Source organism: Myotis davidii, unplaced genomic scaffold (genome assembly GCF_000327345.1).
Source record: "Myotis davidii unplaced genomic scaffold, ASM32734v1 scaffold228, whole genome shotgun sequence".
NCBI lineage: Eukaryota > Metazoa > Chordata > Mammalia > Chiroptera > Vespertilionidae > Myotis > Myotis davidii.
In genome coordinates this window covers 2,274,923-2,302,301 of record NW_006300104.1, presented here as the reverse complement: position 1 = coordinate 2,302,301, position 27,379 = coordinate 2,274,923, and the positions used below count along the sequence as shown (strand labels likewise).

At 36.3% G+C, this 27,379-nt stretch overlaps 1 protein-coding gene across 4 annotated transcripts; it reads left to right on the top strand.

The window, feature by feature from the left end:
- Nucleotides 1–9,877: 9,877 nt before the first annotated feature.
- Nucleotides 9,878–27,373, top strand: ANXA1 (annexin A1). 4 transcript variants are annotated; one of them, XM_015572291.1, is made up of 13 exons: nucleotides 9,878–9,986; nucleotides 15,890–15,965; nucleotides 16,058–16,171; nucleotides 16,659–16,753; nucleotides 18,374–18,487; nucleotides 18,894–18,984; nucleotides 20,574–20,653; nucleotides 20,855–20,911; nucleotides 22,406–22,499; nucleotides 23,369–23,464; nucleotides 24,570–24,628; nucleotides 26,225–26,347; nucleotides 27,260–27,373. In XM_015572291.1, exons 2-13 carry the CDS (start codon nucleotides 15,950–15,952, stop codon nucleotides 27,314–27,316), a joined length of 996 nt encoding a protein of 331 aa, XP_015427777.1. In that variant the 5' UTR covers nucleotides 9,878–9,986; nucleotides 15,890–15,949; the 3' UTR covers nucleotides 27,317–27,373. The 4 variants fall into 4 exon arrangements, with proteins under 4 accessions (XP_015427777.1, XP_006776522.1, XP_015427778.1 ...); XM_006776459.2 differs by having other exon boundaries at nucleotides 15,890–15,969; nucleotides 16,063–16,171; XM_015572292.1 differs by lacking the exon at nucleotides 9,878–9,986 and adding an exon at nucleotides 12,343–12,629.
- Nucleotides 27,374–27,379: the final 6 nt, after the last annotated feature.

Here is a 27,379-nt window from a genome sequence, read left to right as displayed (position 1 = left end):
CAACCAATAATCAATATGAATCACGCTTTGATCACGAAATGACCAGAATGGGCCAGAAGACACGGCAAAGTAATTTTGCTTCATGATGATGCACCATCACACACTTCAAAACCAGTTAAAGACACGTTAAAAGATCTTGTCGGGTAAGTATTAACCCACCCACCATATTCTCCAGACCTTGCTCTTTCAGATTACCACTTGTTCTGATTGATGGCACACGCGCTTTCTGAGGAGCACTTCAAAACATATGAAGAAGTGGAAAATTGGGTCTCTGAATGGTTTGCCTCAAAACAAGAAAAGTTCTATTGGGAAAGTATCTACTAATTCCCTGAAAGATGGGGGAAATGTATAGCCAGCGATGGACATTTCTTTGAATAAAGCACTTTTGATGTTTCTCTTGAAATTATCGTGTTTTCTTTGATTACAAAATCTGCCATTATTTTTTAAAATATATTTTATTGACTTTTTACAGAGAGGAAGGGAGCGGGATAGAGAGTTAGAAACATTGATGAAAGAGAAACATCAATTCAGCTGCCTCCTGCACACTCCCTACTGGGGATGTGCCTGCAACCAAGGTACATGTCCTTGACTAGACACGAACCTGGACTCTTCAGTCCGCAGGCCAATGCTCTATCCACTGAGCCAAAGCAGTTAGGGCAAAAAAATCTGCTATTATTAACCGGTACACCTAGTACTTTATCTCTGGAAACTGGACCTACAAATTTAGTGGGAATTACAAAAGACAATAGCCAACACTCACAATTTGCTAATTCATTTCATTCTCTGCAGGGAAATATCAATTCTATAGGGAGTGTTAGTTGGGCTCTAAGTCCGTACAAGGGGATATAACCAAGGATGTTCTTAGTTGGTAATAAGTTTGTCTTAGTTGGATGGGCTGACAAGATGAAGTACCACAGCCTGGGTGGCTTAACCAACAGAAATTTAATTTCTCAGAGTTCTGGAGGCTACAAGTCCAAAATCAAAGCCTTGTCAGGGTTGTTTTTTTCTGAGGTTTGTGAGGAAACCTCATCTACTGGAAACGACCATCTAAAGCTTTGGCAAGCCACTGCTTTTCACATCTTCCTTCCTGAAAATTTTTTCTGCTGTTGCTTCATCAGGATTACATTCTCTTGGTTTTCTTCTTGCCCCATTAAAATATCCTCTTCTGTATCCATTTTATTTTCATAGTTGTTGCCAAATTGCATTAAAAACAGTCAAGCACCAGCATTGTATGAGAGTGTCATTTTCTAATAGCCTTGTCAATAAGTTGTCATAGAAAGTTTAAAGCCATTACCAGTCCGATAGCTATATAGAGATATTCTTTGTTTCTTTAAACAAACTTCCCTCACTCCTATAAAGTTGAACTTTTCCTTTTATTTGGCCATTGGATTTGCTTCTCTGGATCTTCATATTTTTCACCCATTTTTGTTGTTGTTTAGGTTACTTGCTTCCTCCCTTACCCCAAACAATTTATTAAAGCTTCTGCTATAAGGCAGAGATCAGCCCTTTGTTAATGCATAAAAATAAATTTTGAACTTTTAGTGAGAACCTAATGATTTTGTTTATATTTTTTACATGTGGATTTTTACTTGTGTATACTAAAAATATCTCTCTTTTAATTATGGAGAGCAGTCTCCAACACAATGATTATATATCTTATTTCTAGAACATTTAAAACAGTTTTTCTTTTTTCATATATTAATTTTCATTTAAATCTTATATCTATCAGCACATATTTTTTATATGGTATAAAATAGAGATCCAGTTTTTCTAATTGTTTCCATTTAAAAAATGTTTTAAATTGCGTTTTTAATCTATTGAGTTCAAATAGAAGATGAAAATAACATCATTACTAAAAGTAAGGATGTGGATCTCACTGTACATGCCATAAAACCCTTGAGGGTTAAAAATGTTAATAGGGAACATGCTGTACTTTAAAATACTCATGTGGCTTAATTATATAATACTTTTTGAATTAGCCTATCAATCTTAGAAATTATATAGTCTACTGGGATTATTTTATTAATAGAATTTTTACAGAAAAATCGAGTAGAAAGTACAGAGTTCCCATATATTCCACCCCCGACCTCTGATTTCCCTATTATTATTTTGAATTGGTGTGATTCATTTGTTATAACTGGTGAAGCAATATTGATAAATTATTATTCATTAATGCCATAGTTTATATTATGGCTCACTCTTCACATTGTATAGTTCTGTGGATATTGCCAAGTACATAATGTATATAACATTATATCATCATAGAAAATAGTTTTTCTGCCTAAAAATCTCCTGTGCTCCAATTATTTATTCCCTTTTCCATCCCCAAAACCTTAGCAACCACTGATCTTTTTATTCTTTCTAGAGCAGCAATTTTCAACCTTTTTCATCTCATGAAATATATTAATCAAATTCTGCACACTAAAAAATGTATTATATTTTTTTTGCCGATCTGACAAAAAAATAGGTATAATTTTGGTTCCTTCACACTGTACAGCTATTGTTATGGCTGCTGTCATTTATTTATTTGAAAATCTAAATAGTCAGGTGTTGCATGTTTTTAAAATTCTTGTGGCATACCATGGGAGAATCACTGCTCTAGTATATGCCTTTTCCAGAATGTCATAGAGTTGAAATCATACATTATAAAGCCTTTTCAGACTTCCTTATTTCACTTAGCAATAGGTATGTACGATTCCTCCCTATCCTTTTCTGGTTTGATAGCACATTTCTTTTTATTGTTGAATAAAATCCCATTGTATGGATATGCAACAATTTGTTTATTCATTTACTTCTTGAAGAACATCTTGGTTGCTTCCAATTTTTGGCCAATTGTAAATAAAGCTGCTATAATCATTTTTGTGCAGATTTTTTATAGCCATAGATTGGCCAACTCATTTGAGTAAGTAGCTAGGAAGGCAATAGCAGGATTGTACCATAAGACAATTTTAATTTTCTAAGGAACTATGAGGCTATCTTTTAAGGGCTGTACCATTTTATATTCTTTCTAGCAATAAATGTGTTCCTGTCCATTGGGCTTTTGAATAAGTAACATCTATTACTCAAACAAATATTGTCCTGAAATGAGTTTATATATACACTAGAGGCCTGGTGCATGGATTCATGTACTGGTGGGATCCCTCAGCCTGGCCTGTGCCCTCTTGCAATCTGGGATCCCTCGGGGGATGTCGGGTAGCCAGTTTTGGCCTGATCCCCACAGGAGGGAGCTGATCCTGTTTGTTGAACATCTTTCTCCTGGTGGTCAATGTGTGTCATAGCGACTGGTCAACCAGTTGTTTGGTCGTTCAGTCACTTAGGCTTTTATATATATAGACTAGAGGCCCAGTGCATGAAAATTTGTGCACTTGGGGAGGTCCCTCAGCCTGGCCTGCACCATCTCGCAGTCTGGAACCCCTCGGGGAATGTCCGAATGATGTCTTAGGCCTGCTCCCTGGGGGATTAGGCCTAAACTGGCAGTCAGAGATCCCTCTGGCAGCCCGGGAACGGCTGTTAGTCAGATATCCTTAGCAGAGCTGTGGAGGTAGGAGAGGCTCCTGCTACTGCCGCTGCACTGGGCAGCCATGAGCCAGCTTCTGGCTGAGCGGTGCTCCCCCTATGGAAGCACACTGACCAACAGGGGGCAGCTCTTGCATTGAGCATCTGCTCCTGGTGGTCAGTGCGCATCATAGCGACTAGTCGTTCTATAGTTAGGATCAATTTGCATATTACTTTTTATTATATAGGATATATACATATTTTTTTCTCATCAAAATGCTTTGATACAAGTTGGTTGACAAAGAAAGAAAAAGCACTGTGCTAGCACAAATTACTAAGGGTTATAGAAGAATTTGTGTACAGAGTGCATGGTAATTAAACTGGCATTGGGAAACCTGAAATTTCACAACTTTGAATTTAAATAGCTATTTTGCTTTCCTTGTACCTAGAAAGCAGAGTTTGACCTCTTGGTCTTAATATACATCTTAATTTTCTTTCCCCAAAACTTCTGGGAAATTTATTGGGATAAAATTAGTTGCAATAGCCAGTGGGACAGTCTTATTCTCCGCCCCCCCCCCCATTTTTTTAAAAGAGAAAATACAGAGAGGAATGGAGATACCATATTCAAGGATAAAAAAAGACTTGTGAAACATGAAATTACGAATCACAGCGTGATCCTGCTGGTAGGAGTGTAATAGTTGACTCACCACATCATTTACTGACTTTTCCTAAGTCACACAGGAATAGACACTAAGCCATAACTGAATCTGAGTTTCTATCTCTTCTAAGATTTCTCACCCACAGAAGTGAAGTAGAGCGATAAGATCTTAGCCCAAGCATGCTAGCTATTTTTATTTTGTAGCTACTAGAATGATAACACTAGAAGCATAATATTCCTTAAAGCTATAAATCAAACTAATATTTAGCTCAAAACTCATCCTCTGAGAATAGCAATAAGTTCAATATTAGTGAATTTTTGGCATTTTTTTCTCTTATTTTTGGGTCACAATAGAATACAAGGTTTCAGAAAAATGTATAGAAATAGGAAAGGTCACCACCTTGTTCTTAATTCCAATCATCTCAACTGCAGATGACCAGCTCAGTAGCAGGAACCTGCATCAAGTCCCTAAAGTCTAGACCAGGGCAGTTGGTGATGTCCCATGAAGTCAGTCCCTGAAAAATCAGCTTCTTTTGTTACCATGCTAACATGGAGGCATTTGAGTAATTTCAAGTAGACAATATGCTCTGGAGTATGCAAAGCTCTTATTATCCTTCTAGGACCCATCACTTCTTCATAACTGGCTAATTATTTTGTGCATGGTGTTTGTGAGTGCAAGTTAATTTATTTAAATTTAAAACATTTTTAAAAATTGATAAGTTCTTCCTGTTTTTGACCATTGTGAACAAAGAATCTGGAAAATATAGATAACTCCTACATATCAATAAGGAATAAGCAGATTACCCATTAAACAAATGAGTAAAAATCTTACACTGACAGTCCAAAACAGAAAAAATCCAATGATCAATATTTATGTAAAAAGGTGCCTGACTTCATTGGTCACTGGAAAAAGACAATTCTTCCACCAGAATTTTTAAAATGAAAAAGGCAATACCAAATATTGGAAGGATAAGGAATAACTGGATTTCTCATGTACAGCTGTTTTAGAGTATAACTTGGTACAACTTCAGAAAACTAACTGGCAATCTTGACTAAAGTTGAATGTATGTATATATCCCATGAAAACTAGCAGAAGATATGTGTAAGAATGCTTATAGCAGCATAGCTTTGTAATCACTAGAAATTAGAAACATTTCTAGTATTCGATTAGAAAAAATGAATTAAAAATTATGATAGCCTACATAATAAAACCCTAATATGCAAATTGACTGAAGAGCAGAAAAACCAGCCACTATGATGCACACTGACCACCAGGGGGCAGACGCTCAACACAGGAGCTGCCCCCTGGTGGTCTGTGCACTCCCACAGGGGGAGCATTGCTCAGCCAGAAGCCAGGCTTACGACTGACGAAGGCGTGGAGAGACGGGCACAGCTGTGAGTACAGCTGCAAGCACGGCTGCGAGCGTGGTGGGCGGGTGGGTGCAGCTGTGATCGCGGCTGTGATTGCTGCTGCAAACATGGCTGCAGCTGAGCCTGGCGGAGTGTATGAATGTTGTGCACTGGGCCTCTAGTAGTTATATAATTAAATAACCTAGAGCAATGGGAATGATGAAAAGACAATAATACACAAAATAATAATATATACAATAATATGGGTGAAACTCATAAATATGATATTATATGGAAAAGTCAGATATAATGTCTTATTCCTTTATCACATACAATTATGAAACTTTTGAACATATAGAAAAATTACAAAAAAGGCTATAATAAACACCTTTGTATCTAATACTCAAGCTTAACTAAAATTATTTATTTAAGAATGCTTTTTTAAAAAGAAATTTTAAAAATGTAGGTATGTTGAAAAACCCATACTCTATGCCATTCACTACTCCCTCCCCCCCCCCCCCCCCCCGGGGTTAATCTTTATCCAGATTTAGTAAGTATTCTTCTGAATCATGCTGGTTATATTATTTCGCATGTAAATATTTCTGCTATATATAATATTATTTTGGTGCTTAGTAATTTTTCTTAAGTTGCATCATACTTATTTATGCCTAGCCACTGCTTTTGTTGGTCAACATTATATTTTCTTGCATGTATTCTTATTTTCTTTAATATATTTTATTGATTTTTTACAGAGAGGAAGGGAGAGGGATACAGAGTTAGAAACATCGATGAGAGAGAAACATCGGTCAGCTGCCTCCTGCACACTCCTCACCGGGGATGTGCCCACAACCAAGGTACATGCCCTTGACCAGAATTGAACCCGAGACCCTTCAGTCCACAGGCCGACGTTCTATCCACTGAGTCAAACCGGTCAGGCTGCATGTATTCTTATTTATATATCTAGTTTATTCATATTATATCACTTTTTATCCATTCCTTTACTGCTAGATACCTGAGTTGTTTTCAATTTTTAATTATACAAGTAATAATAGAAGCTTATGTGTACATGACTCCTTAAAATACAATTGCATTCTCTAGATTTTATAATTATGAAGACACAACATTTTCTATCTTTTGGGGGCACATCTACTTTAGTAGTAATCTTCAGTCTTTTACAAACTTTTTTAAGCACAACATTCAGTTGGGATACATCTATATCTTTATACTATATACACACACATATGCACACAGGTAACACTGTAAGCCAAGGTTTCACAAAATAATACTTACCAGATAATATGTGAAACACTATGATAGTTTCTATGTTGTTCCACTTTATCATATTCCTTTCTATTTTATTTTTGTAAACATTGGTCAGACATAGCAAATTGACTCCATAAATCACTAATGTTTACATTTTTTTAAAAAAAAAAATTTACCTGAGGAGATATTTAAAGAGAGGAAGGAAAGAAGAGAGAGAGAGAGAGAGAGAGAGAGAGAGAGAGAGAGAGAGAGAGAGAAACATCCATGTGAGAGAGAAACATACATTGGTTGCCTCCTGAACACGCCCCAACCAGGGAGAGAACCTGCATCCTTTTCGTGTACCAGACTACACACCAACCAACTGAGCACTGGGTGATATGTATCTTTCCTTCTGTGCTAAGTCCATATCAAGGAAACAAATAATTTATCAAAATATTGATCTGTCATAGTCTTGATCCCCTCCCTACTCTGATGTGTTAAGAAGATGAAGTTCCCTCCTTTGGCTTTTGCTATCCACTTGACCATTCCATTAACTTCATTGATTAAAAAAATATTTCTCTATGTGACGTTGGGAATAACTGAGCAAAAATAATAATGAAAATTATAATACTCCCAGTAATTCAGTGGGTATATGTGTGAGTGGGATGATTATTTAGCATGTCTAGAGGTAAAGGGAAAACCATTTCGTATTTCTCAAAATGCTTTAACCTGATGCTTTAATATTAGAAATACAAACTAAAACAAGGATTTTGTTGTCTGTGAATAGGGGTGTGAAGAGATTTTGGGATTTCAGTGAAATGCAGGTTTTGATGATTCTGAATACACATATTCTTCCGCTATGTGAAAGGTACTTAAATAGAGCCAAACACAAAGGGGTGGGGAAAACACCTTATTAAAATCAGATGTTTGCTGGTCTTATGTAAGGGCTTTTCCTTTGTGAAGATATAAAACGTGTGAGAGACTCCTTACGTTGTCTTACTGATTTGTTTTCTCTTCACTATCAGGTCTACATTAAAGGAGTAGAAATAAATGCAGTGTGAAAATGTAACGTACAGTGATGGCCTTTAACTATCTTTCTTTCCCTCGCTTCCTTTACTTTCTGTGCTGTCTGCAAAGTTAGTGGAGCTTATGAGTCATCATCTTGTAGAAACAGCAAGTGGTGAGTCATTTCTTAGGAGTTTTAGGGAGTTGTACGTGGCATTTCAAGCACATAAAGTATTTAACCCGTAATTATCCCTTAGCCGTTAATAGTAACATATATGATGTTTTTCTATTTCCACAAATGTACTTAGCATTATTATATGTGTGTGTGGGGGGGAGGAGAGTTTCTGACAGATTATTCACACACAATTAGTGATTTTCTTTTCTTTTTACATTTTGAAGTTTTATTAGCCTTTACAGTTACAACTAGAATTTTGGAAAAAGTGTTTTTCTAATTTTTTTTCCTTAATACTTCCACAAGCACCCTTTTATTGTTGCTATAATAGGTTTGCCAGTGCATTACCAATTCAAATATATAAAGCAATTCCTCTGGGTTCATGCTACTGGTAACCACAAAAACAAAACAAAATTATGTTTCTTACAGGTAGTCAAATTGTTTAAAAGGTACACGACGTTTTCCTTATTTCATAAGAGTGTTACTGTGTAGAAAGATTCCATTCCATTTCCATTACCCATGTTGCAAATACAAATAGAAAAAAAATTTTTGAATAATTATCTTTTCCCTTCTCACCTGACAAAATATACATGATCTTAGAAGGCTGGTCTACATGTCAAGATTGATTTGTAATTATATCAATCAATTCACTAGTTAGTAACTAATTAATTAGTTCAATACATATTTACGATAGGTGCCCAAAATATAGATAGGAATTTTCTCAAATAGTTAGATTAGGTAATCATCCTACTTCAGGATATGTTGATTTCATTGAAAACAGAATTGAGAATTTAGGAAGTGTTATAAAAAACTGACAATCTTGAAAAAGTATTTTCACTGACTTTTCTAAACCTAACATATAAGTAAGTACCTGAAATATCTATGAGGATAAGAGGAAAAAGAAGAAAACACTAAAATGTAGCCTGACTGAACCGGAATGCTGTGGGAGAGTTCATACCTGTGCACAGTTTAATGGAAACATCATACAATATTTTGTAAGATTTCAGGAAGGATAAAAATGAATCACCAGTGATGTTACCAGAACTAATTTGCATCAGGTGAGAAATTTCTTATGGTACCTGTTCCGTCATAGTTACTAGTCCATTAATCCTTTTAATTTATAGTTCTGGTTTATTGTTCAAATACTCTAAATGTCAAGGATCTATTTGTATCAAAGTTTAGATAAAATTGTTCCTATATATATGAATTACTGTAAATAGATAGGCCTTCCTGCAATGCCAATACTTATTTTGAATAAGTATCTCAATTTCTTTGTTTGAAATTATGGGTCATTCTAGAGCTCCATTTCTTTTATATTTCTTATTTACATCAAGAAGCTATATCCAAGCACAAAAAGCCTTTTATTCTGAAGGCAGGAGGAATGCTGGTGAAGTATAAATAGAGAATTATTCAGCACTATATAACATTAGAATTTACAAATATGCATTAATTGTCACAAGAATTCCGACGGGTAGGCAGCCTAGATAACATTACCCCCATTTTACAAAAGTGGAAATAGGTTCAGAAAAATTAAATGTGTTACCAAGGTCACATAGTAATTGTGATGGAGCTGAGATTCAAATGGAAAGTTATTTTTTTAAAAAATTTTGTTCTCTTTTGTTTTGAAATTTAAACATTTTTCATTTTAAACCTGTGTAAGGGGAAAAAAAGGTGTCAATCCTTGGTATCAGGACTGGAGCAGAGAGTACTGCATATTTGAAAATCCATTGCATACTACTCCCTCAAAAAAAAAAAAAAAAAAAAAGGAAACTGTGCAAACTAAAGAGAGAGAGAGAAAAAAAATCTGTCCTCCGGTTCCTTTTCCTTTGGGTTGTCAGCTATGAGTTGGCTTGGTGAGTAGTTTTGCAAGACTTGTTTCACTTTGTTTTGGGCAAGACTGAGCCTTGTATTTCAAACAAAAGACAGCCAGTTACTAACTTCTGGTTGCTGGGTGTGGTCTCCTTTCAAGTTCTATAAAACCAGGAGCCCAAGGCGTCAGGGCCAGTGTGAGACTTTCAGACAAGAATCTCCCTTTAGTTCTCTGTAAGAAGGCAGGAAGCAAAGGTAAGTCTTGGCTTTTCTTTTAGTTGGTTTTGGTTGCTTTGAAAACTCTTCCCATCATGATGTTACATATTACTGCTTCTGTAAGATTTATGGCTAATTGTGTTTGGTATGTTTTGATAAATCTTTTCGTAAAATTACATGGGGTATTTGTATTTGGGGAATCACAAATGGTAGTGTTTTATTTTACTTAGTTAAATATAATTTTAAAGTATTACTTTGATTAATACTGACTTGTTATACTGTTGGTGAGTTGCCATGGAAAAGAAGGAAAGAATGTGTTTCTTCCTGCAAGTTGTGAGTTTCCGAGAGCGTTGTGTGCCCCACATGGAAATCATGATGTAGGTGGGGTGCCTGTGGGGAAGGAGTCAGGCCAGGGTGGGTTTCAGGGAACTGTTTCTAAATTGCATGGTTGACATCATTTATTTTCTTTTGTAAGCAAAACATAATAGATTCCGGCCTCATAGTGGTATCATGCCCTTTGTAATTAACACTTTGAAATTAATGTTAGTTTTACTCATGCCATGTAAATAAATAATAAGAGGATCTGCTTATTAATCAGGTCATTTAAGAAGGGTGTGGATGCCTTCTTATTCCTGTAGTGTCTGTGTCATAGGCAGGCTTTCAAGTGCTGATCAGGAAACCTAAGGGGAAGGAAGCATTTTTTGAGGGTGTCAGGTAGATAAATCATCCCTTGGGAAAACCAGATGAGCCATCTAAAAGTTATTCTACTGAGTAGCATCTTGATTGTTGAATGAGCTAATGGCCATACCACTCCTTACAAAAGCACAACCCAAATCTAAAGTAGAGTGTTTACTGGTGTTGGATACATTTTCAAAAGGAATAGATTTTTAATCATAACCATATATCTGGCTATTGTTCATTACAAATTTTCCTTAAAGAATTTTTCTCTTAGCCCATTTTGAATGTTAAATTAAATGCCCCATATCTACTTTTTAATGCTAGCTCATCAAGAAAGGTGTTTTTTTTTTCTTGACTCGTTTATGTCTGAAATTATATATGGATTTTGAAAAAGTAATACTTATATTCCCCCTCCGCCTGCACGAATGTATTTTTGGTGCCTAGAAGAGAAGGGCCATTGCAAAATGATTCACATGTGGTAAAAGGCTAGTTTCAACATTCTGAAATGGCCTCTTCTCTAGAAGTTGGTCAACACCCTAGCCCCGGGTGCTAACTACATCTGGCAGCTCCCCAACATTTGACTGATGTTGTCAAAACAGTCAATCATAACATTATTAAGGAACCAGCTAGAGTCTCATGCTTATTAAATACGTTTTCACTCAAAAGATCTGCAAAGGTTGTAGATGACATAAGCTTGCTGAGCTGATTGCTCTTAATCCTCTCTAGACCCATTAATTTATGACTTATTTTACAAATCAGCTAAAGCAATGGGCCTATTCTTTTCCAGTGATAAATCAAAAGCAGTTTTTGAAGTAAATGAGTTCATCTTTCTTTACAATGGAATCATTTTTTATCAGAAAGGTCAGAACAGACAGAATTTATATAATATCTTCATTAAGCTAATTTTTCCACTTCCATCCTTTTGAGGTAAAGTTTAAGTTTGGCACTTCAGTGCTATCATGCATTTTAGATACTATTTATTCCAACACTCCTATTTTTACAAATGAAGACCCCTAGAGACCTTAAATGTTTTCTTGAAGTCCTATAGTCAGCTAAAGAGAATCAAAATAGGGCTTAGAACTCCTCTATTCTCATTTTTATATTCTATAATTATGGGTAGAAACATTTGTTAAATTAGCATAGATAAGTTTCCTAAATAATTAACACTCATACACTGTTTATTCACTCAATAATACTTATTTAGCATATTAAATACCAGGCATTTTGGCCCAGACTGGAGGGACTGAATCAATAGTAGATTAGCATTGCCTTCATGTAATGCTGCTGTAAAAAGAAACATAAATAGGAAGTGATAATACAGAATGGTAGGGGCTCCCGTAGGGTAAAAGCAAGATGTTTGGGGAGAGCCCAGGACTAATACAGGCTTTCCGGAGGATGTAGTGAGGTCCATGGTGTACTCCTGACTTACAAAGGGCTGTGGGCGTGGAGGAGAAAACAGCATTCCAAGCAAAGGGAACACCCTACTCAAAGGCCTGGAAGCAAAACATTTGTGAGACTACTTTTCATAAAGTGGTTCTTCATAAGCCATGCTATTGTAAGGCCTAATTACCTTCTCCCACAGAGGTAGGTGTGAAAAGAATGTGAAATATAACCCAGCTGTTAATAGTTCACCACATTTGCTTTGTCATTAATCCTTCCCCTTCCTCCTTCTACCCTCTTTAGATATCTTTTTTCTGTAACATTTGAGAGAACATTGCAGATATGATGTCCCTATGCCTCCAAATACTTCTGCCTGGATAAATTAAAAAATAAGGATACAACCATAGTGCAATTTTTTAAAAATCAGGCAATTAACCTCATGCAACAAGCCTAGTGTTCTCAAATTGTCTAGTGGGTACAATTGCTAATGTACCATTTCTGGAATACCTTTTTCTTAATTTAGTAAGCATAGATCCCTCTAAAACCTTGGGCATACTTTTTGTGCATACTTCCCTTCTTTAATTCCTTGCTAAATGAGATGAAGAGAGCTCTCTTTGGACACAGGTATATACAAAAAATGCTAATCTCTATAAAGCTACGCACATTTATACACGGATAAATGAAATTGGTAGGTTAGTGTATGATCACTAACCAGATAAATTCTTGTTAATTTCCATGTAGCTCAGCCTATGTATAAATGGCCAACTTCATCTTCAAATAAGATGAAGGCAAGCCCCGAACAGGCAGAATGGTCTGGCTGAAGTTTTCGGCCAAAATGTTTTTGCTGTGGAATTTGTAAGGTGTGTTGCCATTGCTATGCATTTCTGTTTGAACATGCAGTTGACTTCGGTAGTAGTGCATGGCAATTCCTAAAATTCTTTCAGAGCGATTTCTGACGTCTTATCAAAATCCTTGTTTCTCTAAGCTTCGCTCAGAGCTACTGGATCTCGTTTAGCTCAGTTGAGATTCCATTCTCCTCCAGTTGCCTTCATGAGATGCGTCCTCCTTAGGCGGCTTTTCTTTGGAAAGCCACCCAAATCATTTCACACGGCAGTTTAGGAACTCAGGAGAGGTGATAAAGCTGTTTCCTCTGTGGACACTGTTATGTCAAACAAATCATGCAACCCCTTTTTTATTTTGTGTTATCTAATTAATAGAGCGATCACATGTTCTTATACTTTCTCAAGTTTATATTTTAAGAAAGCGATGTGTTATGTAAGCATCATTTTAAAGTGACAAAAACGGGTGAAGTAGGGGAAAGTTCTCATAAAATTCATTTTCTAGTTGTGAGTCTCATGTTAAAAATTATGTATATGACAATAGCCTTCATTTTTACCTCTTCTGAAGTTTTTATTTTCTAATTGAAAAGAGTAGAAATATTCAAACATGTGTTTCTGTAACTGGAAAAGTACTTTCTTTTGAAGACTCATGAGTGATCACATCACACATTTTGAGGATTCTACTTTCTGAAAGGCTTGGATGAGATGATAAAAATGGAAATTTCGAATACCTGAAACCTTGCCAGAAATTGCTAGATGTTTTTGATGCGCCAGTGAAACGATAGGAAAAGGAAATTCTCTAAATGCCAAGGGCAACGGCTCCAGATTATGTCTGTAACAGGAATTAAACCCTGGTGCAAAATTGTACAGCGTGACTTTACCTGAGGAAATAGCTCTAGATTTATCAATTGCTGGGTGGGGGAGTGGAGAGAGATGAAATAAGTGCACAATATATTGTTTCTTCTCCCAGACGACAGAATAGGAATCATAACAATCCCATAACAGTTAAGGGGAGATAGTTTCTGCTTTGGAGATTACTTCCCTCATGCATTTAATCTCATTACCTGGAACTGCAGTTCTTTTCCAGCAGGTGTGGCTTGAAATACTGTCTGAACATGCTGTTAAGGAATCGGGTTACGGTTTCACTCCTCATGAGTCATTTAGCTTCACGTGAAGAATTTGCAGTGGCGTAGATTATCTTTCCCGTCTCCCTCACCAATATTCATGAGGGTAGTGTCCTGAGGGATCAACAAAAGGGCGTGGAGAGATATCAGCGCAGCCCTGGCGCATAGGCTCCTAAAAACAGATGCCCAGACAGAAAGTATCACTGGGGCTTCTTTTGTGGGTAACACGGAAAATACATCAGTCGTTCACACACTTCAGGTTTCCAAAATATTCATGGTTGGTTACATAAAAACACTGCTGAAACACGATAGTAATTCCAGAAATTTCCTTTAAGGTAGAGTTTATAGCAGGGGTGGGCAAACTTTTTGACTCGAGGGCCACAGTGGGTTCTTAAACTGGACTCAGAAGAAGGAGCTGTGGCCGTGTTTCCCCACGTTGCCATGTTAACACTGCTGCTGGTGAAGGAGCGGAGGGAGAGCAAGAGAACCCTCCGCTCTTTCGGCTCCGAGGGCGGATAGAACAGCTGGAATGGACCGGATCCGGCCCGCGGGCCGTAGTTTGCCCACGGCTGTACTAGAGTCTATCTGATGCTAGAGCAGTGGTTCTCAACCGTGGCTGCACATTAGAATCACCTGGGAATCTTTTTAAAATCCTGATCTCTGGGCCTCATCCTCTGGACATTCTGTTTCTTTGTTACTAATTTTGTGGCCGCCCCACCCCATAACAAAGAAATGGAATTTCTGGAGGATGAGGCCCAGAAATCAGGATTTTAAAAAGATTCCCAGGTGATTCTAATGTGCAGCCAAGGTTGAGAGCCATTGTGTTAGAGCAAAACACCAGGTATAAAACAATCCATTTCCCAGTTCTTTGTGTTGGGTGGAAAAACATGTAGGCCTAGTATGTGAACAGCTCAAAAAGGAAAAAAAAAAAATAGGAGCACTCCAATTGCTGAAATAATTTTATACCAAGGAATGGGAAAAAATACTGAATCATGCAGGGGAGAGAAATAGTACCTAGATATCCTTTTATGGATAGAGTTTTAAGTTTCAATCAACTCCTTCAGATTGTCACAGTTTTATTTACCTTGTAAATGTAAATATTATGATCTTTTTGTTCAGGCTTTCTGGGATCCTACATAGATTCTCCAATAGCCTACTAAATGATCTCTAATCTTTCATCTTGCCCATCTCTTAGCCATTCTCTACTAGTATGTTAGAGGAGCAGTCATCTTTTCAACATATAAATAGAATCATATTGCTTTCTTTTAAAAAACCCATTAATTCCTCTCACCCCCCAAAGCTTTAGGGAGACATTGAAACTTCTTTGTTGGAGCTTCTGTCCACCTTTCTAGTTCAGTGAACTTCTCTCTCCCCAAATAGGACACGTGTCTCTCTGTTCTGTTCTTTCACTTTTCGGCCAGGTTGATCTCAGCTCATTTCAAGAGGCCCAGGCCAGCCAACACGTCTTCTAAAAAGTTTCCTTAGCTTTTGTGTTTTCCCACCGAGAGCAACAGGAACTTTAAGTTCATTGAGGCAAGCAGTGATGTTTTGATGTTTTTTTGCACCCCCAGTGCTTGGCAAATAGTTATTGGTCTGTAAATGTAGAGCAATGAAGTGAATCACCAGCCCCTCTCTCCAGCCTATCTGTTGTTTGTAGTAGCCCTCTGATTCCTAAAAGGTAGGGACTGAATAAGCTAAGAAAGAACCAAATTTCTGAGTGGAGATGATGGGTGCCTATTCAAGGGTAAGGTTTTCCTTTTAAAAACTTACACCTCGCATTTTAATTATGCTTCTAAGAGTAATGTCCTGGTAAGTCACGTCAAGGTTACTCTACTATGTCTTGTGTATGTAAGGGAATGGAGTGATGTCTATGTGTGGTGAATTTGTGGTTTGTAAAAGCAACTATCTGTTTTCTTCCCAGAAACTTCTTTAAAAATGGCAATGGTGTCAGAATTCCTCAAGCAGGCCTGGTTCATTGACAATGAAGAGCAGGAATATGTCGTAAGTCAAGTGACAATAAAATAATTTAGTTAAATATTAAAAGGGAAACTAATATGAGTGAACAGACATTAATTTTATCTCTCTCATCCACAGCAAACTATTAAAGGATCCAAAGGTGGTCCTGGGCCAGCAGTGTACCCCTTCCCCAGCTTCAATCCATCCTCGGATGTTGCAGCCTTGCATAACGCTATAATGGCTAAAGGTAACGAAGCCTTCTTCAACAGTCCCCTCCTACTCACTCAGAATGGCTAGTGAAAAACAGACATATGCGGTGGAAAAAGTCTGTTTCATTTTGAAGATCAGACTTATTTATCAAATGAAACTATATTTCCTCTCTTATCACTTAAAAGGAAAAAGGTTAAGTCTGGAGAATCTCTGCTGCCATAACAGATATCCTTACCAGCCCATTTCTAGCATAAACTCAATCCTGAAACCAACACCACTGCTCACAGTGAGGGTTTGAATTAAGACCAAACACTGTCACATGGAGGGTCAGGGCGAGGGTCCTCTTCCTCTCTCATTCATATGAGAAAGCTTCCCTTTGCTCGAGAGTAGTTGCATCTACATAATCCATTTTTCTTAGTTTGTTAATAACTTCATTTGGAGCACCTTGAGAATGAATCATTTCCTGTCGGTTGTTAAAGAGGAACAAAATTGATTTTACAAGGCAAGCCACCCTTTATTTCCAGGTGTGGATGAAGCAACCATCATTGACATTCTAACCAAGAGAACCAACGCACAGCGCCAACAGATCAAAGCAGCTTATCTCCAGGAAAAAGGAAAGGTGGGTTGGAGTGGTAAATTTACATATTTAATTTCAGTTGCATTTGTGTTAAACATGGGTTTTGAAACACGATTACCTAGTTCCTATTACAACTATTGTGACTGGGATTGCGGTATATATCCACGTGATTGCAATCAATTCCGGCAAATTTATTGATTTCATACTTTTGTCCTAGTGGTGTAGGTTCTTTGCAGATGTGTTCTGTATTGGAGACAAGTCTTTAATTTCAACATAACAAACATCAAAATTATTATGGACAATAAGGACTACGTTCTGGTTGAAATGTGTCTTCTGCTAAAATTTAAACCGAGTTAATGCCTAAGTGTACGGTTTATACATATAATTCTACTGTTGATGTAAGAAACATCTAAACATGTAGAGAATTTTTATGAGTTTATTTGAGCCAAACTAATGACAATTGCCAGGAAGTAAAATGTGACATTTTGCAGCTTATTTTATACATTAGAATCAAAGGAGGAGGCATAAGGAGGGATACATGGATTTCATTATATTTAGATTAAGGGGGCAGGATAAAGCAAAAACAGGGAATTCTCTGGGATTGGGTGAAAAGTAAAATGGAGAGACACATACTTGTTTAAGGTGGGTACAGGACAGCTAATTGACAGTTACAGCACACAGCGATGGCATGTGAGGAAGACGATCTAGTGCTCTGGTGGTGGTGGTGGTGGTGGGTGTGCCCTGAGGGGTCTGGAAAAGGTAATTACTCTGACATTTTAGATGCAAAAAACCATTTTACTGGCTCACTTCAGGTCAAGATTGACCTTTGTCAAGGAAGCTGCGGGTCTAGTACCTGACTACCTGCCACAACCTGCTTTTAGTGAGGAAATCGATGTTCTGACTATCCTATGTGGTTCCTTTCTGTCTCTGAGTTTGCAAAGCTCTCCATTCAGGCCTCTCCTGAGCTTGTCAGGTTTAGTATGTGGCCCCTCTTTTGCCCACACTACTTTAAAAGTAAGCTTTGTATTTTTTATACCAAATAAGGGCAGTGTTTCTTAAGGAATGCACTTAGAAAACTATATGTCAGTGTCTGATTATAGTGCTTCTTTGAGCAGTGCAAACCTCAAAAGTTTGGAAAAATTGTTAATACGTTACATATTTTTTTAAGAATTCTTACTACAGTTTCTGCTAATATACAACCCTATGTTTTGAGCTTTATAGTTTCTTACCTGTATAAAAGATTGAGAACCCCGTTCAATAGGGAGGATAAACTGTGATGGAAGGGAACTTGGTTGGGGTGGTGAACATACCACATTACAATAGACAGATGACATATTATAGAATTGTACACCAGAAACCTGTGTAATTTTATTAACTAGTACCACCCCAATAAATTCAATAAAAAATAACTTCACAGCTAAAAAGTAAATAAATGAAAAATTAAAAAAAAATAAGCTATCAACAAATTTAGTAAAATTTCATTCTAATCACTCTAAAAGATTAAGAAAGCATTCTGAGAATCTGGTGCCTTTTTTATGCAGAGGGAGGAGCTCTGAATATGGTTGAGTTTAGGAGTCAGCAACAAAATTACCTAAAGGTCAGGTAACCCTACATTGCTGTGTAACCTAGTGCGTCGCTTACTGTAAGCCCTCTTTCTTCTAGCCCTTGGATGAAATGCTGAGGAAAGCCCTCACAGGCCACCTTGAGGAAGTCGCTTTGGCTCTATTAAAAACTCCAGCCCAGTTTGATGCGGATGAACTTCGTGCTGCCATGAAGGTAAATGCCTGATTTAGGAAAAACTTCTTTCCTGAAAAGAATGTGTAGGCCAAATCCACGTAGGCCTCTTATTGTACCTTCAGCATCTAGTATAGGGCCTATCAATTAAGGGAATAGAATGCATGTATTGATTAATTAATTAAAATTGGCATTAATCGCTGTGTTATTCCCATGCTCAACATGTCACTATATCAACCATGTATCTCACCTTTTATATCTTTGTCCAAAATATTGGTTTAAAAGCCATTTTGTTTCTAGAGCAATATACCAGATAGGACTAATTGTAATTACTAAATATTGTGGGAAATGTACTAAATGCCAGATTCAAACAAATTTCAGGACACAAAAACTAGTTGATGCTCTCAAGTGAAGATTTTCCTACATTTCCTCTTCTCTTTTAATTCAGGGTCTTGGAACTGATGAAGACACTCTGAATGAAATTTTGGCATCAAGAACTAACAGAGAAATCAGAGAAATTAACAGAGTCTATAGAGAAGGTAAGTTTTAATGTCCAACAGTCCAAGTGCCTTAGTTGGAAAAGGAAATGTGATATACTTTTCTTAAAATTGAGTGTGGGTGTTAATTAGGGGGACTTTGGAAACTCTACATACTAAAAAATTTTTATTGTTTTCACATGTCTACTGTAATCACACACTGTTACTGGATAGCATTCCATTTGTTGGGGTGCTGAAGTGAGACAATGTTTGCACTTTTAATGGTTAATGTTTGGTTGTTAATCAAGTGTCCCTCTAAGACAAATGGCTGCATAGTATTGTAATGGAAGTCAATTCAAAGCATTAAATTCAAAGAATTTTCTAAAAATGTTTTCTGTTATCCTGAGATTTATTTTATTAGAATATACTGTTGTCTTTTATTTTGGAAAGGATAACAAAAATAAAAATACCGCCCCCCCCCCCAAATATATTGTCCATTTGTCCTTGGAAAGGTAAAGAGCTAGGTACTTAACAATCCTGTGATGGAAACTCTTACCATTATGAACTTTAGCATTATGCACATAAATGATTTGCTTATTTTTTATGTCTAGTTGCATCCATAGGGATGAAAGACCAAGCCATTCCTCATTTTATTCTATTCAGTGAAAAATCTCATTTAAATGATATGCTCAAGGTTGTAAAGAGGGTAGCTGAGCAATGCTGGGTCCTTCCTATTTTCCTTTTCTAGTTTCCCAAACCAATATGCAGCACCTGGAATTTGCACCCCAGGCACAGAGGATACAATGGCCCTTGCATATTGTTTTGGAGCAATTTAATAAAAGGATCAGGATAAGGAAGATTTCAACCTCATTTTCAGCATTTATCTCATTGTCAATATTTATCTTAGATCCATTTATAAGTGATAATAATCAAGAGGGGCATTATTTTTAGTTTTTTTTGTTCAATAAAACATAGTTTACAAAGGGAAATAGCCATATTTTCCCATTATACCCAAGATATAGTCCAGTGATAGCTTATTAAATTGCCCCATCTTCTGGTTAATTATAAACTCAGTTAATTTTCTCCTAATACAGCATTATTTTGCATAGTTAAGCAAGGGTGTTTACACAAATAAAAATTTTAAGTCTATCTATTTACATACATAACTAAACTATTATATATACTTATAATTAAAATAAATGAATAATCTATGTTCAAGCAAGTACTTCTGGTTTATTCTTTTAAATAACTGTTCTACTCACATTGCCTGAATTCTGGAATGTTTATTTCAGAAATAATTATTTAATACCCATGCAATTCATATTAGCAAAAGCTCTGTGACTGTAGGTTTTCATTATCTAAATTGCTTTCATTGCCTTAGGGGATATAAATTTGGTGATCCAAAGTTTTACTTTTTTTTCTGATAGCTGGTTCTCTGTCTTTGGATCTGTCCCTGTTCATCAGTCTATGTAGTTCTCTATATTCCACAAGTGAGATCATGTGGTATTTATCTTTCTCTGTTTTGAATGCATTCCATAAATCATTAAACACTTGGAATTGAGATTTTTAAGCTAATATAGAGATGTCTTGTATTATAAACATTGCCGTCATTTATCATTAATTTACTGCAATTTACTCCTCTTACTTTTCAGAACTGAAGAGAGACCTGGCTAAAGACATCACTGCAGACACCTCTGGAGATTACCGGACGGCTTTGCTCTCTCTGGCTAAGGTACGCTTCAAGTGGCTCAGGAAAGGCCTCTTCTTTAATGAAGAGTAAAATTTTAGATTTCATCTCACTCTAGAAATGAGCAATCGACTCTGTCTTTTCTCAAAGAATATTATTTATCTGAATTTTAAGAGAATTAAATGAATCATGTGATTCCATGCTAGTAAACAACTTACCAAGAGAATGGGATTTTTTTTTTTTCAGGGTGACCGAGCTGAGGACTTTTCTGCAAATGAGGACATGGCTGATTCAGATGCCAGGGTAAGCATTCTTCCTACCTCAAATGGTTCCTGCCTGACCTCCACATGGAAGCAAGCCTCAGATACTTCAAGAGGCCACAGGCATCTAATGTTCATTCCCTGAATGATGGGCACTGTTCTGTCCTTGAGCATCCAAGAAAAAAACATGCAGTCTTGATGTTTTCAATAGATCTCATTATTCATAAAGTTGGAAAGGGTTGAAAGGGAACAATGAGAATTGGATTGGTTGTCCCAAAGAATTGTTATATTAAGAAAACTCTGATCTTTATTTTATCAGGCATAATTTTTTATTAAGTGAAGTGGAAAGAGTAAGCACATCTAACTTTCTTTTAACAATGAACTTGGAATGGCTTGTAGATATAAGCTTATATTGTAAAAATGTTATAGTAATGGTATTATAATTATAAAACAATTACAATAACATATTTATATACTTTCAAGTATATTGTTATATGTCGTTTCAGTGAGATTGCTGGTTATTAATATGCCAGTCCATTGGTCGCATTAGAAAATGGTACCATTTTAGGGCCTGGAATTTCTGTTAAAAATAAATAAAAACTATTATTTGCATATTCCTTCCTCTTGGGATAGCATTGTCTCTATAAATTCATCACAGTGAGACAATAAGAATAGAAGGATATTTCTCTACTCCCACTCCCTTCACAGTAACAGTACATTATCTTGCACATAATAGGCATTCATTAACTTTTTGCAGAATAAGTGCATACTTATCAGATCAGTTTGCCTGAAAAGTCCAAAATAACTTCTTATGTCCATTGGAAGTTTGACCATTTTAATAGAAATTGTGTAAGCAAACCAAAGAACTGAACTTAGCACTTGAATAATTATCCATACTAAAAGTAATTCTTATTTGCTTGTGACATTTTTAAATTTACTTTCCATTTTAAGACTATCAGAGCTCTAAGATGTATATTTATGGCAGCTACTTGGATTAGTGTGTTCCAAGAGAATGATGGCAATTAAGATTTTAAAGTTAACAGAACAATATGTGATAAGGGGGATTATCCTTTTCATTTATAAAAGAGGAAAATCTATACTTTAATAAGGCTAAATTATTTACCTAAGATTACAGAGTTATTAAGTTGCAGAGTCAAAATTTGAATCTAGAAATTCTAACATCAAAATTCAAGACCTAGGCTATTTATGGTTGAATTGTTGATTTATTAGTACCATTTGCTGATAATTACTTTGAACAATTAAAAGTAAATAAAAGTTAGAGAGGTCTTTGGAGTTGTCTTAATATAGAATGTAATCTTAAAGCAATTTAATTTATCAAACGTTTCTTCTTCAAACATATATTCAGTCTTTAATGTTTGCAAGGCACCTTGAGAGATCATGTGGAAGATACTCTCAATCTTAGCGTCATGTTTTCTGATCCTTTGGATACAAAGCAGATGCCTAGAAAAACTTAACATTCTTGTGCAGATATTAAGTCAGCAGGTGGTCAAGCGTCTATTTTTGTGTTTCTTGACAGGCATTATATGAAGCAGGAGAAAAGAGAAAAGGGACAGATGTGAAAGTGTTCACTACCATTCTTACCAGCAGAAGCTTTTCCCACCTTCGCAGAGGTAAGAAGGAAACAAAGGGTTCCCAAAACCTGTTTATAGAAGATGCAGTTTTTTTGAGGGCAAATAAGAGAAAGGAAAGCAAAAAGTCTTAATCAGCAGCATCACTCATACACCCAATGAATATTGTATAGCGCTTCTGACCCCTTATTGATCTTTGTGCATTCAATGTCTTATAGGAATCGTTTTATAGTATTTGAAACACCTTTTGTGACTTTGGCCTTAGAGCATTATTTCTTTATTTTCACTATTTCTATTCCCCCAAAATATTTGGAGCAGATGTGACAAAGTATATACATACAACAGAATGCATGAAATGACAATAAAGAAAAACAAAAAACTCAGGACTAAGTAAAAAAAAAAAGTGTATATAGATGCTCCAGAAACAAAAACCAAAAGGAGTTTTCCCCTTTTAGCACAGATGTTGCTGAGCCTACTGGAAGCCACGGCAAATAGAAAGTCATAATAATTACCCAAAATTCTAATAATAGCACGCTGATTTCTAATGCCAAAATTAAGTGAAACTTACTATACGGATTTTTATATAAGCGAAGATCCATTTGCTATGGCACTTAGCTTTGATGTAGCAAGTGTTATGATTGTCAATCACATGCCATTTCTAATAAATGTCAACACTTGCAAAATTTTCCCCCAAATATGCAAGAACACCAAAATAGCCATGTGATTTACATTCATAGGAGAAGATGAAGTATCCAAACTATACTCAGTTCAGTAATTAGCTTTAAAATATCTTGTGAGGTGCAGTCATCCCAAGGAGTGCTTTGAGTCAGTTGCCCTGATTTTGCTAAAGTTTGCTAAAGAATGGGATGGTTTCTACATTCAGTGTTTAAATGTTTAAATGTCACATTCAGTGTTTCAGAAGTACGCCAAGTACAGTCAGCATGACATGACCAAAGTGCTGGACCTGGAGATGAAAGGTGACATCGAGAAATGCTTCACAACTATCGGTACGTAGTCCTGGAAGGAGAAGAATTTTCTAAGTGAAAATTGCATCATCATTGCTGTCCCATAATTAATAAACCAAAATAGAGCAAAAGCAAAATAACTCAGATATAGTCCATCTAAACTTCAGAGAGAGGCAACATGTGAGATAATGGCAATGCATAGTTAGCTAAATGTATACAACGGCCTTCTTAGTAATAACAGATATCATTCCCTTTAGAAAAATAGATATGCAGGTGGAAAATATGTTCTGAGCCCCCACTTATGCCACAAGATGCACCAGGCTGGACAATAGCACAGAGGAAAGTCAGAATGGTCGTTAAGATGGAATTTGGAATTAGATAACAGATTCTAATCCTGGTCTGTCACTTGCCAATTGGATAATCCTAGGCAAGCCCAGAGGTTTTGATTCAGTAGTTCTCTGATAGCTTCTGACAAGGTCTTTAAAAGAAAAAGACATTGAAGTTCTCTCATGTTATTCAGCTGACCAGGTAGGGCTGAGAACCTGTGTTCTAAAGCAGCTTCTTAAACACTAATGTGCACAGGAATCCCCTGGAGATTTTGTCAAAACACAGATTCCCATCTTACTAGGTCTGGCGTGGGGCCTGGGATTCTGCATTTCTAACAAACTCCCAGGTGATACCAATTCTTTTGGTCCAAGGATAACATTTTGAGTAGCAAACTAGATCATCTTACTAATTGACATATCTGTTAGCGTTTTTTTTTGGCAGCTGCCTCTTACAGCCTGTCCTTTCCCATTTTTTTCTTGTTATGACATGAAAAAAGCATGTATTACATGCCAATATGGCTTCTGACACCACCTGGTTTCCACATTTCTAAGAAGGGTATGCTCAGAATAGCATGAAGCTGCTATTGTTTGTCTTGAAGATCATAGGAGAGAGGTGATGGTGTTATGAGGAAAGAATATTAAAAACCAACATCTAGAGAATAGCTTCTCATGAACAAAGTATCCATATTGAGAAGGGGATGGGAAACAGGGGTGAATAGAATCTTGCTTGTTGCAAAACCCTGTATCTACTATTTCTTTCATATGCATCTTTCTTCTTTTGGGCCATATCAATATGTCACTAAAATGTGCCTCTCTTGCAGTGAAGTGTGCCACAAACAAGCCGATGTTCTTTGCTGAGAAGCTTCATCAGGCCATGAAGGTAAGATTCTACTTATATGATTTGCTTAGGGTGGAAATTATTGTTAGTGGAGAGAACACAACACCCCAGATTGTTTGAAAACTACACATTTTTATGAATATATTATCATTGGTTTCAGAGAGGAAAGGAGAGGGGAGAGAGAGATAAAAACATCAATGATGAAAGAGAATAATTGATTGGCTGCCTCCTGCATCCCCCTACTGGGGATTAAACCCGAAACCTGGGCATGTGCCCTTGACTGGAGTTGAACCCGGAACCTTCGTTCTGCAGGCTGGCACACTAGGGCATGAAAACCACACATATTTTAATATTTTTCCATTAAAAAGAATCATGGTTCCATCCAATGCAAGAGGTAAAACACTTCCTTATTAGAATAAAATGGTTAGATTTGTTGTATTTTTTATAGGTAAGATGGTAAGGCGAGCTTGTCGGTAATTTGTGAGTTACTCATGCTTTGCATAGAAGCGGAGTCAGCATAGGAAGGGTGATATAATTTCGCTTTTAATGAGTGATTTTAGTAACTTACGTCTGCTAAAGTTGTGAGTTTTATAATCTCTTCTAAGTTTAATTTGTTTTTTATTAGTCTGTCTTCCATGCCATCGGTTAATATGTCATTCTAAGCTTTTAAAATGTTGTGCTAAGATTACTGAAGTAGAAGGCGTTACTAAGATGTATTGAGCTACACTTCAACCATTTTAACTCTATTCTCCTGCTTGCATCATATTATATAGGATGCCATCTGTATACTTGTACTGTGAAAAGTTATAAAGTTGTCTTTTTTTTCCCTTTAGCAACTCCAAAAGAAGGAAGTCTTGAGATAGAGAGAGATCTAACCATTCAATTAATAGGAAAGAGTCCTTATGAAATGCTAGGCATTGTGCCATTATGTACTGGGCAGTACAGTTCCTGAGCCCAGATCTGCTCTATTTAGTGGGCTAATCCGATGGGTAATGATGAGCAGCTAGTATTGTAGAAGAAGAGAAGAGTATCCTCTACCCCTAGACTTTGGATGTCAATTGTAGCCTTGTTCTCAGCTAAACTAAGACCTGACAGTGAACAGGAATTAGCCAGATGTGAACAGGGCTGGAAGAGAAGGAGAGATCCAGTAAGGTTGGCCCAAGAGGAGGAGGTAGCATTACCCTTTCAAGATAATAAGTACAGTTAGAGCAATGGTGCATGGTAGAAGAGGTTGTAGAATTAGGCAGGGCATTGCAAGCCCGGATAAAATGCTTGGTTTTTATCCTATGAGAAAAAGACCATTGAAGGATTTCAAGTAGGTGAATTAGATGATCAGACTTGCAATTTAGATAGTTCACTGTATTTGTAATTATTGAATAGTTTAGAGAAAGGAAAGACTGGATGGTGGAAGGCCAGTAAAAGCTCTTAACATACTGCTGATGCAGCAGTTGGGTTCATAATTTTTATGAGACTTGTGTAAAGTGTGTGTGTGTGTGTGTGTGTGTACTTTAATGTAGAGATGGTTTCTCTATAGAACTATATGAGTTAACAAAAGAGCTTTACATTCAAACCCATATCCTGCTTTAGCATGAGTATGCTCTGAATACGAGACCGTTAACCCTCACTTGTTTTGGACAGGGTGCTGGAACACGTCATAAGATATTGAACAGGATTATGGTTTCCCGTTCTGAAATCGACATGAATGACATCAAAGCATGCTATCAGAAGTTGTATGGTATCTCTCTCTGCCAAGCCATCCTGGTATGTTATGATGTTGATAATGCTACTCCCACAAATAATATCCTTTTTGAAAGAGAAAGGCTGACTTACTGTATCTATAAATTTTATATGTAAGATTAACTCATTATATTAGGCTACATAATTTATAAGTAAATTTAACATTCACTGGTAAAATCTACTAGTAAGTTCTATACTGAAAAAATACTCAAAATTTTCAGCATTTATAGAAAATTTAGTTTCTCCTACATAAATTTAGCAACCAAAACATTTTTAGCAGGGAGATATAATGATTTATTTTGCAATGAATATTGATCAGAGGGTTAGAGACTTATTATTCTAAGTTTTTCTTTAATTTTTGTCATATGTAATATGTATAAAATACATGTTCATGTGTTCTCATTATAATACTAAGAAATAAAATATAATGCTATAAAGTAAAGGCAAGTCCAGGGTTTTGAAGTTATTGAAAGATGGGTGACTATTTAATTTGTTATATATAATGAATCACTGTAATCTACTGAGAAAATCACAAGCTTATAACTTTCTCTGGTGAATGAGTCAGATATTCCTTAAGAAGATCTGAAATGATCGTTGTGTTATATTTACTCAATTCTGCATGACATCTTATTCTTGGAAAATAATAGCTCTAATACACAACATAATCACTTCAGAGAAGTTCACAATCTGAATCTTGACAGGTATTGCTTTTACATAATAACCCACTAACAAATATCAGTTATCTGCTATATGAATTAAGTTATTTAATTAAATAAATAATATTCATATCGAAGATCCTAGATAATTGATGTACTGTGATGTAGGTTCTACTACTCTTCAGTCTACTAAGACTATAATTACTCTGTTATTTAAAAATACGTTATATTGATTATGGTGTCAGGTAGCATTAAGTAATACTCTATTTTTAATCAACAGGATGAAACCAAAGGAGACTATGAAAAAATCCTGGTGGCTCTCTGTGGAGGACAATAAACATTCCTTTGACGATTTCAAGCTTTTGATCAGAAGATTTTTAAATCATATCTCTATGCCAGG

Bases quoted from the DNA above. Each gene is read 5' to 3' on its own strand.
- ANXA1 (XM_006776459.2), top strand. From the start codon at position 15,904: ATGGCAATGGTGTCAGAATTCCTCAAGCAGGCCTGGTTCATTGACAAT. The intron at 20,654-20,854 runs GTACGCTTCAAG...TTTTTTTTTCAG, and splicing joins CTTTGCTCTCTCTGGCTAAG to GGTGACCGAGCTGAGGACTT. The intron at 23,465-24,569 runs GTACGTAGTCCT...CCTCTCTTGCAG, and splicing joins GAAATGCTTCACAACTATCG to TGAAGTGTGCCACAAACAAG.